At 50.9% G+C, this 14,724-nt stretch overlaps 1 protein-coding gene across 5 annotated transcripts in view; it reads right to left on the bottom strand.

The window, feature by feature from the left end:
* The window catches only part of UCKL1 (uridine-cytidine kinase 1 like 1), a 58,006-nt gene that overhangs the window by 15,304 nt on the left and 27,978 nt on the right, over positions 1–14,724 (bottom strand). For 4 of the 5 annotated variants that reach the window (XR_006417069.1, XM_044454825.1, XM_044454823.1 and 1 more), the window contains exons 4-7: positions 13,569–13,739; positions 12,430–12,501; positions 10,335–10,524; positions 9,607–9,668 (exon numbers count right to left, since the gene is read on the bottom strand). Coding sequence is in view for 4 of the 5 variants with exons in the window: in XM_044454825.1 (XP_044310760.1) it covers positions 9,607–9,668; positions 10,335–10,524; positions 12,430–12,501; positions 13,569–13,739 (495 nt within the window). In the remaining variant the exon portion in view is untranslated. Of the gene's footprint in view, positions 1–2,246; positions 2,264–9,606; positions 9,669–10,334; positions 10,525–12,429; positions 12,502–13,568; positions 13,740–14,724 lie in introns of all 5 variants that reach the window. The other variant, XM_044454824.1, reaches the window with a different exon arrangement.

Here is a 14,724-nt window from a genome sequence, read left to right on the forward strand (position 1 = left end):
GGGGGGAGAACGAGAAGCACTCAAATTAGCAAAGGAAGTTTGCCCTGGAGAGAAGCAAACTACGGAGGACGACTGACTCCATGACCTCCAACGAGACCCTGACCTCTCCGGGGTCTCTGGGCATATAGAGCTGGCCAGACACGAGACTGCCACGGCCTTCCCCATCACGGATCTGCGGTGATGGGAGAAGCAGCATCATATTCTTCGTGCCAATCAGAGCCCCGGAACAGTAACAACACATTTAAAGCTGAAAACCCCGTGCATATTCGCACAAACTGCCCAGAACCCTAGATATTCTTGTGTGTGCTAGAAATGCATCTAACTCAGTCTAAATAAAGTCATTTGTCATCGTTGTGGCCAAATGGATTTTTGCCTTTCTTCTCTTGTGCCCCGCGTCAAAGACAGGTCTCTAAGCTTCCTGTCAGCCCACATTTCACTGTCTTTGACCGGTAGCGGAAAATTCTGATAAGCAGCTTTGAGTGGTTTCTGCGTGCTTTTTTTTTCCTTCTTTCCTTTCCTCTTTCTTTTTTTTAAGCCTTGCATTTGGAAACCAATTTGGCTGCCCCTCCTCCTCAACCTTTCTGCACAAGAACAAACGCTTCAGAAAAGACCAGAAAGAACGAGGGTGACCGTCTCAGAAACTCAACAGCCAAATGTCATCATCTCCTTTCATTGCGTTTGCAAATCAAACAGGAAGCAGACGAAAGAGAGCGAAGTGGAGCAAAAAAATAAAAGACACGGAGAGGCAAAAAGTGGCAAACACCAGGCAAGGCATTTCAAATGGGGACGGAGGCTGCATCGTTACGGCCTGACATTTTGCACAAGGTCTATTATGTGGAGACGGTGCTAGCGAGCGCATTGATGTGATCAAGGCCCGGAGAACGGGGGAAGGCGTGACCATTCTACCTGGATCTATTTCTAGAACCCGATTTCCTCCACTTTTTAGACAAGCTTTGCCAGATATACAGGGGTGGGGGAAGGAAAGGCGAAAAAGTAGCCTCTATTATCCAGCCAGTTCCAACTGTTTAAAAGTTTTCAAACCCCACGCTACTCATCAAACAGGACTGGAAGCTTCCCAGACCCATAAGTTAATAGATAACTAGAGACGAGGCTGACAGGTGGACCCAATCCGTGGGAGGCAGAAGGGCTGTCGAGCCACCGCCCAGAACTCCCCATCTTCAGCAGAAGTGTCCTTCCCTCTCATCCCAGTCTGGAAATTAAACTTCTGGTTTTGAAATCTGGCTACGGTGGCACGGGAAAAGTAATACTGACGTGTGGGACTTTCAAGGGAAAAAACAGTAGACGGGGAGAATTAAATCCCGCTTCTCTGCTAGCCAACAGATCCCTGCCAATATCCCCCTCCTCCCTGGCCTCACGGGAGAAAAATGAGGTTGGGAATACTGTCTTTAGGGTGGCCATGTAGGTATCACCACAAAAGAGGGCATGCACCAACAGGGAAACGGAGAAAAGGTAATGCAGACTTGCAGGTGCTAATTCATGTTATTATACTTTAAACAGGAATAAAGCTTTTCTTAGCACAGCATGGAAGGTGTCCTGATGGCAAACAGGCTCTTTTGTGCTTTTATCTTCGAACAAGAATAGGACAGGGCGGTCCTTCATGCAGAGGACACCTTCAAAGAGAGCAGGGAAGAGGACAGGGGGCCACCCTAACTGTGTCTCCCTTGTAATGTTAAGCCTGAGTTTCCCTTGGAGGGAGAGACACCGTTTCATCCGATCTCTGGGGTGACCGTCATTTCAAAATTTAAGATTCTTTGCCCAGGACTGAAAAGCATTTCCCTGCCTCTCAGCTTACTGTGTGCACTGACAAAGGCGAAAAAAGAGGGCCCAAAATTATGAATTGATAAAGCACGGAAAGGGTGTGTCAGGCGCTGGGCGTCGCAATTCTGTACGCGTTTCCACAAAACATCCCACTGAGTTTCGGGGCAGTTCAGCACGGACTGGAGGCTAAAAGGCGAGTCAAAAGGAAGCGCTGGTCCCATCCTGCTCCCATACCTATTTCAGCTTTTCCCATTGCCATAAGATAGGCAAACCCCGCATCTTGCGCTGCATCAGTGCAAAACACTGGACAGAAAATTTGACACACTAAGAATTTCAGCTTTCCTTCGTCGAGAAATCAAACGGCATGGAGTTGGTTTAGCAGCCCCCGTCGTTAAAAATGCCTTGGGTCTTGCAGAGCAAATACTGAGAGAGAGGGCAAGGAGAGAGACGGCATTAGAACCCCTTACCTGACGCTGAGCTCACGCTGCAGCAACAACAGAAAGAACATCGTGCAACCAGTGTTAAAATAGTGGGAACGCCAGCAGGGCATTAAAAGACAAAAGGGGAGATAAAAACAAAGAAGGAAAACAGACATGGATTTCCCAAATTCACAGCACTTGGGAGCACTTAGCATCGCAGGAATCATTTTTTCTACAGAAGCCGGACTCTCAGCTTTGCTCCTGGCAGCTCTCAGGACCAGAAGTGAGCTTCGAAGGTAGTCACGGCCAGGTGAACGGCTCTTCCAAAGACCGACAGGTGTGATGGGCTTTTCCCTTGTACTGTGGCACGCACCTGTGTCTTTTGATCAAGGTTAGAATTTGGTCTTAATCGTGACAGAGCTGCACAGTATCCAGATGGCATTCCTACCAGTTTCACTCATCATCATGATTATATTTTTATACTGCCCATAGTCAGAGCTCTCTGGGTGGTTTATAGCAATACTCACAGAATCAAACACTCAAGTCACCCATCCCACTTCTAACCAGGCCTGGCCCTGCTTAGCTTCCAAGATGAGGTGGGATCAGGCACTTCAGGCTACATGGAAGCTGGGGTCTCTAGGCATGTAGAGAAGAAGACCTGAGCTGGACCACCATCATTCTTTTCCCTTGATGTCATTATTTGCCTTTCTGGCCCTTTTTTGGGGAGGGGGTGGGGGAGGGAGAGGCACAGGAAGCAAGGAAGTTAAACCCGCTCTCTGCCTATGATCCCAAGATGTCTCGAACATCCCCACAGCTCCTCTTTAATCACATCCACTCAGTTAGGAATGGATAATAATTTACTTTCAGTTCAGTTTGGTAAGTATTTTCCAAAATGCAAAGATTTCTTCATATCTGAGAAGGAGATGACTTGAGATCGAAAAAACGCAAATGTCAGGGAAACCAAAACCAACAGATCTGACCATGCGGGTCCAGGGCTTCAACAGCCAGCCCTTGAATGACTGTGCAGTCAGCCATGTATGTGGTACAGTCACCCTTTCTTCCTGCTGTCTCCTAAGTGCTAATAACTGGCTGTAGGTGAGTGGGAATAGCTGTGCCTATCAAAACTGACTGGAGCAGAAGGGTGAGATTTATCTCATGCTTCATAAGGATTACAAGATCTGCAACTTTGGCCACGTTTGGGCAGACGGAACTCGAGATTACAACAAAGAAGCAAGCAAGCAAACAAACAAACCGATGTGGGAGAAGACAAAACTGACAGATCTGGCAATCCTTAGCCTCAATGATATTCCTGATCAACCCGCGTCTCTGGCTTCTGACACAGAAGGACCTGGGCTCACGGCAAAGCCTGGCTTAGCACGCTGAATAGGCCAAGTTTTGTCCCAGGCAGTTCCTGGTACAGCTACCCAAGACCTATTGCTGCCAGTCAGAGTTGGCAATATTGGGCTACAAGGCCTGACTCACCGTAAGGCTATGGTCTGGGATGCTCACGTGGCCTGGCAGAGGAACTGGCAGTTTTCGCCAGCAGCTTTCTCTGTTTCTTTGAAGGCTTGCGCAAACGGGTTTGAGCCTCTGGAAGTCCCCGCTTCCCACGAATGACACGCCCCACAGTATTTCTCCAGTTGTGTGCAATTCCACAGAGGGGCAGAATGGAATCCAGGGATTAGCCCACAAACGACCTCCTTTCTTTTGTGAGGTTGTGCTGCATGAGCTCAAGAGTTTTAAAAAGGGGATGGTGAGAAATAAAAACCACGCATCTGTTGCCAAGAGGAAATGAGCCGTTTCAGCAGCAGCTTAGAAGCTATACCCACTCCGGGGAAAAGGGCTTTCCCCAGCCTGGTGCCCTGCAGACGCTGGACTGCGGCTCTCATCATCCCCCGCTCAGCACACATAGTGGCTGTGGATGATGGGAGTTGTAGCCCAACAGGTCTGGGGGAGGCTGATGAAAGGCACAAAGTGTGAAAGATTACTCCCATTTGGCTCTTGCTTGCTGGGCACCCCTAGGGATGCGGACACGCTGATAACTGAATCAAGACGAAACCCCGTGTGAATTCCAGTCGACCGTTCAGTTCATCAGTCAACTAAATCTGCACAAACAGAGAAGAAAAGCATCCAGTCCTCATGCTTCACCGTGGTATCCCCCAACTGTGTTGGACTACAACCCCCAGCATCTGTGTGACCGGCAGGGAGATGATGGGGATAGTAGTCCAAGGCAGCAAGAAAGCACAAGGCTGGGAGAGGCTGCAGCAGAAACGCACACGAACGATGGGATGGGGAACTGCTCCCTCCTGACGCCTGTCTGAAGGGCACGCGGCCACTCCGGATTCTGCCAGCGCCTTCGTTAAACATCAGCCTATCGCTCCCCGCACCCCCACAGCCCAGTCGCTGGGGCACCTTTCTCAGTGGATCAGAGGGCTTTTAAGCGCCCCGTCAAAGCGACGCCTCCGCCGAACGCGGTGGCCAGGACCAAGCCACATCACTGCACTCCACCCACGCAGTCAACTGACTTACCAGTGCTGCGCACGGTGCAGGACAGACCAGTTTACAAAAAATCAAAGCAAGCAAGCAAGCAAGCAAGCAAATGCAACCCCAGGAGGACAAAAAAACCCAAAGCCCCACAAAATCCTCCCAACCAACAACCAGATGTGAACTTGCAACGGGGGCGCATGGAAGCTCTGGGGACCACACGGCGCTGCCAGCGCTCTCCCGGGGCCTTCCCGAGCCCGCGCAATGCGGACAGCAAAGGATTCACGTTCTCTGCGCATGCGGCTTCACGCCTTGGAGGGCCGAGAGGCACCGTGTCCCTTTCCCACGTAGCTTCCTCACTGGGTGCTCCTTTCTGTGGCTTCCTAGGTGGCTGGAGCGAGGCGAAGGGGCTGGCCTGGCTGGAGCTGGAGCAACTCACTCCTCCAACAGGACTGGCATTTCTCGAATGTTGCTCTCCTTGCGCCACCAGCTGCCCTGGCCCAGCCCTGGGCTGGATCCACACTGCCCCCCGCCCGTCCCTGCGCAGAGACTGTGGGGTAATCCGCATGCTATGTTGAACCCCAAGCACAGTGCGTAATTGTAACATGAACATGCGGGGCTCCAAAGCCGGTCAGAACCCCAGGCATGGGCAGGGGAAGTTTCAGTCTTCCTACCTGCCCACTGCAAAATGCGCGCCTGCCACAGGGACCCCAAAAGAAAGAAGGGGAATCCGCCATCCTTCCTTTTTCAGTCCCTGCAAGGCAGGGTGAATTATTTGCCGGGAAGGGTGTGTTGCCGGATGGGAGGTTCAGGCTTCCCCTCCCTGTGCACAGCGGTCCAATTTAGTCCTAGCTTGCAAGCACTGGCTGCTGATCCGCAAACCAGTCCCCCGGGTCCTCGTTTTGGGTGGCTTGTGAAGCGGTTCTGTGCCTGGGAAAGGCCCCAGACAACTGGCCTGCCACAAGCGCAGAGCATCCACAGTGACACGTGGTGGCAATCTGGTCAGTCAGCCTACTGGTTAGAGCAGCCTCCTTCGATCGATGCCCTCCGGAGGTTTTGCATGTTAACTCCCATCAAGGTGGCTGATGACTGGGGATGCTGGGAATGGCAGTGCAGAGTATCTGCAGGGCACCAAGTTGGAGAAGACTGGATCCGAGAGTTGCGGGGAGACGGGAAGGCTGGTGCTGAAGCCCACGCACAGCCGTGGGTCTCACTGGGAGGCTTCTGGTTTAGCCTAATTCGCAGGGTTGTTGTGAAGATAAGCTAGAACGGGGGCAGAACCATGTATTTTGCCTGGAGGTCCTTGAAGTGGGTGGGACGGAGGGGTACAAACCCAGTAAGTCGGACTCAGACAGGAGCGGACCGTCCAGGTGGAGTCAGTGTTGCTGGACTGCACCATTTCAGATTTTGGGGGGAAGCAGTGCTCCTCCAGGTAAAAAGGCTTATGCATGCTGTTATTTTAAAAAAATACCATTTTAATGGTGTTAACGGTCACTTTTGATGTCATTTATTTTATTGGTTATATATTGTTTCTTATATTGGCATTGATTGTTTCGGTGTATTCTGATTTTCATGACTGTGAGCCGTCCTGAGATGGCATACATAAAGGACGGCATATAAAAGTGTTAAACAGATAAATACCAGCCCCGGCCGTTATTATGGTTTCTTCCATTTCTATACCAGCCTGCAGCTGACACTCTCTCGCTGGCTTGGGCTGGAGGTGTTCCGACCCAGAGTCCTTCCACTCGGCCCTGCGCGGCCCCTCGGCATCAGCGTTCCAGCGCACGCGCGCGAGCGAGCAAGCGAGTGAGCGAGGGCGGCCTCATGCGTCCTGGCAGGTGTGAGCCACACTCTCATGCGCATGGAGGGCCCCCGGATCGGGAGCGTGCGCGTGCATGCGCAGGCGTGTGTGGGAGGGAGGGAACCCAGGGTGGTGCCAAGGGGTGCTTGCACACCTGCCCCTGTGGGCAGCGTGTGCAAGGACATGGGGGCTCCCACGGCGGTCAACCACACGCCCCAAGAGGGAGGGCCACAGGTGGGGCGTGGGCGCAACTGCACCCTCCCACCCATGCTCCCCAGCACCTGGAGGACAACAGACCGCTCCCCACGGTGGACAGCTTTTCCCCCAGATACGTGTGCAGCCCCCTTTTAAATCCACCCAGCTTGGCCGCCTTCACTCTATCCCGCGGTTGTGAATTCCACAGTTCAACTATCTGCTGGGTCAAGTCCTTCCTTTCCTCGGCCCCCCGACACTCACCTTCGTGGAATGAACCCACTGATTTCTAATATTGGGGGCGGGGGGAGAAAAATGCCTCCCTCCCCCTTCTCCACGACCTGCTCTCAGTCCTCAAAGAAGGGGCTGCTGGATGCTGCTGATGGCTTCCCCCAACAGAAAGCGGAGGAAGGAAGAAGAGGAGCGGCTGTCCTTGATTGGAGGCTAACAGACACAGAAGGCTCTGTGGACACGGGGGCAGCTACGGGGACTCAGGGGGGAAGTGCCCATGGCATACTCAAATTGTTAATTCTCAAGGAAACAAAAGCCGGATGAAGCCAAACACGTACCCTGGGTTTCAAGAAAGCCAATTTAATAAACCCAGAAGGATAAGCAAAGTCTCACGGCAAGTGACTCTAATGAGAAAAGGAGTCCAAGAAATGTGGGAGTTAAAAAAAGGAAATTCTAAAGGCACAAGTACAAAGAATTCCAAGAAGGAAAAGGGGTAGAAAACAACAGAAGAAGCCCAGGTGGCTCCACAAAACGCTTGGAGATGATTTGAAAACAAAAAGGACATGCATAGGAAGCCCAGGCTACACAGAAGGACTACGGGCAGGTAGCACGGAGTTGCAGGGAAGGCTAAAGCTAGGAATGAACTGAGACTCGTGAGGGATGTGAAAAGCAGCAGCAGCAGCACCTTCAGATATATCCAGAGCAAAATACAGAGAAAAGAAATGGGGGTCCAACTACTCAATGTGGAAGGCAAAATGCTAACACTCCATTCCTACTCTGGCTCAGTCTTCTCCCCAAATATCTATGACCTTCCTGAAAAGGGGGGAGTACAAACTGAAGGAGCAGGATGGCAGCTCAGGATTGACAGGCAAATGGTGAAGGATCATCTAATTGGGTTGAATGAGTTCAAATCTCCAGGGACCAGTGGATCCCATCCTAGATTCATAAAGGAGCTGGTGGAAGAACTCTCAGAACCGCTGCCTATTCTCTCTGAAAAATCATGGAGGACAGAGGAAGTGCCAGACGAGCAGAGAAGGGCTAATGTTGGCCCTGTCTTCCAGAAAGGGGAAAAAACGAATTTGGGAACTGTCTGACACTAATCCTTGGGAAAATTCAGGAGCGGACGACAAAGCAGTTCGTCTGCAAGCACCATCAAAGTCATGCAGCGATTCCTAGAAGCCAGCATGGATTTCTCAAGAACAAATCCTACCAGACTAGTCTGGCTTCAATTTTTGACTGGGGAACCTCCCTGATGGACTGTGGGAACACTGTGAATATAATCTATCTCGACTTCAGCAAAGCTTTTCACAAAGAGCGCCATGATTTCCTGATTAGTGGACAAGGTGGAACACCGATTGGGTGGATCCACAGTTGGCTACAGAATCGGACTCAAAGAACGCTCATCAGTGCCTCCTTCCCAAACCGGGGTACCGCTGGGTTCAGTCCTGGCCCAGTGCCTTCAACATTTTCATTATGACTTGGATGAGGAAGTACAGGCAAAGATTATCAGATCTGCAGATGGCACCAAACTGGGTGGGATGGCTAATAGCCTGGAAGACAGACAGAAGGTTCAGGGTGATCTGGATAGGCTGGAGTGCTGGGCTGGAAAAAGAGAGCATGACTCAACGGGGACAAATGCCAAGTCCTGACCTAGGAAAAGGACACCAAATACATTACTACACAATGGGAAATACCTGGCTCAACAATAGTGCAAGTGAGAAGGATCTTGGAATTGTTGATCGCAAGCTGAAGATGAGTCAACCATATGACGTGGCTGCACAGAGGGCAAATGCTATTTTAAGCTGCATGAATAGAAATATTGCTTCCAACTCCCATGAAGTATTAGCCCCCTTTACTCGGCACTGGTTAGGCCTCCTCTGGAGTCCTGTGTCCAGTTCTGGGCACCACAGTTTAAGAAGGGTGCGGACAAGCTGGAAAGGGCTCAGAGGAGGGCAACGAGGATGATCCTGGGACTGGAAACAAAGCCCTGCGAGGACAGAGGGAAAGACCTGGGCATGCTTAGCCTCAGGAAGACTGACGGGAGACAGGAGAGCATTCTGCAAGTACTTGAAAGGCTGGCACAAAGAGGAAGGACGGGATCTCTTCTCGATCATCCCAGAGTGCAGGACAGAGGACAATGGGCTTAAGTCACAGGAAGCCAGGTTCCCACTGAACATGGAGAACTTCCTGGCTGTCAGAGCAGCACAGCAATGGGACCAACGACTGGGCAGGTTGTGGGCTCGCCCACCCTGGATTCGTTCAAGGCAGCCGTCTGAGAGGGATGGTTTAACTCAGCAGTGAGCAGGGGGTTGGGACCCGACGACCCTCGGCCCACTCCACTATTCCATGAGAAAGCGATCAATTGCCTTGCTGCTGAGCAGCTTGGCCTCTGGGGCAGCTTTTGCATTCCTGCCTGCAGGAACAATGAACTCAAGAACAACGAAGACTTCCTCCCTCTCCGAGGCCAACCGAGACGTGTCATTTAAGCCCCTGGAACTGGTCTGGAACTTGTTCTGGAGCTTTGGAACAAGGCCGAACCATTCGGGAAGGAGGCCAGCCAGTTTCTCAACCCACCGTGAAGTTTACCCGAGTCATTCACTCAGCCTCCGGTCATGAAACCTGGGAAACCTTTGCCGCAGGTCCTGCCCCACTGGAGCCCCCCAAGACACAGGTCACGCCACCCACGAAAACAGCCCTTACCTCTTCCAGCTGGCTGTGCACGTGCTGGACGATTAGGTCAATGGCTATGGTGTTCCCACTGCCTAAAGCCGAACAGAGAAGGGGAAAGGGTATGCCAACCAGAGACTAGCAATGATCACAACGAGCCACCAGCGGGCGCCAGCGCAGTCCGTCAGCGCAGGCAGGGAACTGGGGGATACACTCTCCCCCGCCCTGACTGTGGACGCGCTCACGGCGATCCTGGCAATATCGGCAGATTCCCACACTAGTGGCAAGAATGCAGTTTTAAAAGTGCACACAGTAAGAAATGCACAATTTTGAAAGCTTGTGATGGTTTAGCCCGCAGGTGCTAAGCCGTGTGAGCACATCTGAACAATGCACACTTTTTTTGAAAGAACCAAAACACAAGCTGCAAATGAGACAGGAGCAAGCCAAACCAAGCTTCGAAAGCATTTATGTATTTGGTTTCTATCCTGCCATTTTCTTTTTTAAAGCACTTAAAGCGGCTAATATCATTCTCCCGCTCTTGATCTTATCCCCAAAACAAGAGCCCTGGGAGGTGGGTTGGGCTGAGAGTCTGTGACTGGCCCAAAGTCACCCAGTTGGCGCCATGGCTGAGCGGGGACTCGAACCCGGATCTCCTGGATCCCAACCCTGCGCTCTTAACCACTACATCACACCGGAAGTTCAGGGAGGTTCACACTCCGCCTCTAACCTGAATCGCCCGTCAGCCCAGGTGGGAGTCCTACCTCGAGGGACGACGATGTCAGCCAGCCGCATGGTGGGTTGAATGTACTGGTCAAAGGCTGGCTTGACAAATTTGTTGTACTGCTTTATAACTCCATCGATGTCCCTGCCGCGCTCGCTGATGTCTCTGCGCAGGCGCCGGACCAGCCGGATGTCGGAGTCCGTGTCGACAAAGATCTTCATGTCTAGAAGCTGGATGGGAAACAACATGGAACTATGAAAAGACAAGAGAGATCCTGCCGAGTGCCAGCAAGCAGAGGGACTAGTTTGCACACGAGGGGCCAACCCAAAGTTTGGTCCTTCCTACCAATGCTTTTAATCCAGATGGCTCTTCCTGAGAGGCTAGTTTGCTAAATGCAAGGTCTGGCTATTTTCTCTAAGGGCAGGGATATTCTGCATAGAGCAAATGCCAAATATTTGCCTCGCTTCGCAATTTGAAGTGGCAATGCCCAAAGACAGGTTGACCACCTCAGTGAGAGATACGCCTCACTAGCAAGCTGGTTAAAATGTCAGAAACTCCTAAATCCCCTCCAGACTCCCTGCATTTTCCAAGTGGAAACTGTGTGCATCAGGTTTTGTAGGTGGCATATTCAACAAGAAGGAAGTCCATCAAGGGAGGAAACTTGGAAGCTCAGAAGCTCAGGTGCAACCATGGAGCTTGGCATACAGCTGCTGGGTTGGGACCTTGGAGCAGGAAGCTCAAAAGCCTCCAAGATTCATTACTTTGTCTCTGAGACCAGAATAAATCCCACTTTGCAGAGCCTCTTCTACTGAGAATTCCTCCACTGGCCACAAGAGGGCAGTGCCACCTCAGTTTAGGCTGGCCTGTCCGCTCAGGACCCCTTTCCAAGCCAAATGCAGGCCCATCTCATGCTTTTCATATGATTTTAAGCAGAAGAGGAAGGGAATGCAGTGGCCCCTGCAGATTTTTTGTGGGGGCTGCCATTCTTATAATCCCCAACCATGTAGGCTGTGGCTGATGAGAACTGTAGTATTCCCACGCAAATCTCAGACGCTAAGTAGGCGCAGGCCTGCTTGAAATCTGCATGGATGTTGCAAACACTGTAAGAAAGGAAGATGTTTGCTTTGCTGAAGCAGCTTCGCTTGCTCTTGTTTCCCAGGAAGGGGTCAAATTTGTGGCACGTTGACAGCCTTGGAAAGAGAGGGGGAAAGGAAGCCAACGCTTACTAGCTTGCGCTTTGACTTTGAGCATGAAGTAAGAGCTACACCTAGCCCGAGCAACATCCATGCTATCAGGAAGCCCTGAGCCGGAGGGATGCATGGAAGTTTATCTTGGCCAGTTTATTTAAAGTTTATTATCTGCTCCCATCCTTCATCACTGCATTCAATCAGCTGTGCGTTACCTTTCACACCACCGCTTTTGTTTTTTCCAGGGGGCTTTGGCTATGGGGTGGTACAGAAATAAATAAATCCTCAAAGAGTTTTATTATCATCCTCGAATCTAAATGGAGGAGGCCAGGGCTGGACCAGGCCACTGGGGGAATACCGCTGGGACAGAAAGACCGGAGGGGAAAGCTATCAAGAAGGAGCACGCAAAGGAAAGGAAAACTCAGGAAGCAACAGTGCAGAAAGAAGATCTGGACGTGCCTAAAGGTGATGCCGATACTGGGATGGCAGCGCCGGGGGTCTGCAGGCCCGTGCTTGGCCGAGAAAACAGGGCACCGCGCAGCCTGTTGTCCTGCCATGGTGTGCGCGCTCACAATCTGGCCTGCAGAACAAAGCTCACTCAACGAGAAACCTGCCTGTCTTTAAGGAGCGGCAGGGCTTGGCTGTATGTCCATCTAGTCCCGTGTTTACTTGGATTGGCAGCAGCGTGCCAGGATCTCAAGGCGTTTCCTCCCCAGCCCAGTCATGCCACCTTAGCTCATTTTAATCCAGGATGCTGTCGTCTGAGCCCAGGTCCTTCCACAGGCAGAACATGCGCACTACAAACCTCCCCCCGCAAGTCTTCTCTTCCGAAATCAAATGGCCAGGCGGCTTCTAAAAATGGTGCATCGGAGCTCTGATCCTGACAAGCATGCTTCCAGAAAGGACAGGTGAAAGGATCTTGTGAAGATGCTAGAAGTCCGGTCTTACCTTCAGCAGCTCTTTATCAGCGAACGCCATGATGCCTTCGAATATAATCACGTTGGCTCCATAGAGAGTTTTCTGGAAGCAAGAGACGCAATGTAAAGGCAAAGAGGGAGAAGGCGAGCAGAAGAGGGACCGCCGCTTGTTCCTTCACAAAGCCATTCAGTGAAAATACTTTCAGGGAGAAGACAGAAAAGGACTCATAAGAAGCCCAGTCCAGTCCTTGCCAACCTGCTGACCTCCAGCTGCGCTGGGCTTGTAACTCCCACCATTCAGTGAGCAGGCATGATGGGACTCATAGTCCAAGCATATCTAGGGAGTGCCAGGTTGGGGAAAGCTGGTCTAATGTTCTTTTATAAGGACTTTCAGGTGCAATGCTATAGGTGCCAAGACAGGGAGAAGCCTGTTGTAGGTCATTTCTCTGTCTAAACACATGTAGATTTGCACCTTAATTCTTGAAAGAGCTTACAGTGAGATCTGGGCACCACAGCACAATCCACCAGTAGCTGCCACTTGCGTGGGGACAACTGTCCATGAGAACATTTTATCTCCAAATACTGAACTAAGAAACCACGCAAAACTCTCTCACACATGCGTGGGCAAGCTGGGGGATGTTTTGCCCCCTAATCTATGGAATGCGCTCCCCAGAGAGGTCCGCCTGGCACCGTCGTTATTTGTTTTTCGGCGCCAGGCGAAGAGCTTTTTATTCAAATGTTATTTTAATTGTTAATATTATTTATTCATTTTATTCTTTGGCCAGGGCAACTGAATTTATATTGTTAATTTATATTATTCTATTTTGAAGTTTATTTATGGTTGTGAGCCGCCCCGAGGCTTCAGCGAATGGGGCGGCATAGAAGTCTCCTAAATAGATAAACCAACCCCCATCAGCCTTAGGCAGCCCAGCCAACGACGAGGGGGGATGCATGCTGTACGCCAAAAGAAACGGAGGAGCACAAGCCGCCCACCCTGTGAGATGCGTTTTATATCCCCTGACAGGCTGTCTTTAGTTGTGACAGTTCCCAAAGTCCCAAAATACTTGGGGGATTCTCCATGTTACTCTATGGGGGAGGGAGCATCCTCTGGAGCCCGGCAGGATGGAACGAACTCTCCTGGCTTCAACACACATCAGCAGCGGGGCTCACCCATTCTTTCTTGCGGCTATGGGTGGTGAAGTCGTAAATGGGGATCTTGACACTTTTGCCCTGCTTGAGCTTCTTCAGGGTGGAGATGATCAGGTCAAAATCGAAGGCATCGGGGTGGTCGAAGTTGTAATCGTTGCTGGCCGCCTGCTGCTGCTGCTCCTTCGTCAGGACCTAGGCAAGAAGGAGAAAGGTGGAGAGGAGAAAATGCGGGCAGTTGGCTACCAACCCCGGGCTGGGAAAGTGAAGACGTTTATGCAGGTAGCAATCAGAAAGGAGGCTTTCCGTACATAATCATACGGAGGGATGGAATTGACTGATCGGAGGGATGAAATTGACTGATCGGAAGGATGAAATTGACTGATCGGAGGGATGAAATTGACACAACAGGCAACCACATCCCTCTATTTCTGGTTTAGTTAAATTCCGACAGGAAATTAAGGAAATAGGGAAGGGGTAGACTAGCAGAATGACAGCAGATGTGTGCGGCAGGATGAGATACGGTCCACACAACGAGGACACAAACACAGCGTGGGCATGCCAAGCACAACAGCTGGAGAAATCCCAGTATTCAGTGGCAGCAAACCTTTGCTCATACCAGGGTTAGACACCTGGGGACAGGTCTACCTGGCCTCCCCTCCTTGGAAGCTTGGGCTTCTGGCCAACCTCTGTTAGAGACAACTTAGTGGGCGGGAGGGACAATTCGGGTTACCCTGCCAGGGCCATTTTAATTATTATTCTTATTACTTAGCAGACATTGATTGGACCAAATGTCAGTTCAAATGTTGCTCACTATTGGATGGTACCGTAGACCCTTTAGTGCTGTTTAGTTTATTGAGGCAGGTATAAATTGTTAATGATGGGAGAGGGGGAAAGAGATGATGGTAAAAATCCCAGTTCTGTTTTTTGATAACATGATCTAACAGCCCAGTTGCAGGTCCAATTCAAAGGATTACAGACAACAGTGAGGATCCACCTACAAAAGCAGCGGGTGATGTGTGGCTGCCCGAATGTTTTGGCATACAATCCCCATAGGCCCTGGCAGCCTATCTGATGATGAAGGATCATGGGAGTTGTAGGCCAAATAATCCAGCCTGCTGGAAGTTGCCCACCTGCATCTACAAGGATTACAAAAATGACTGAAGTATCTATTTTATAT

This window comes from Varanus komodoensis, unplaced genomic scaffold, assembly GCF_004798865.1.
Source record: "Varanus komodoensis strain SLA01 unplaced genomic scaffold, ASM479886v1 scaffold8, whole genome shotgun sequence".
NCBI lineage: Eukaryota > Metazoa > Chordata > Lepidosauria > Squamata > Varanidae > Varanus > Varanus komodoensis.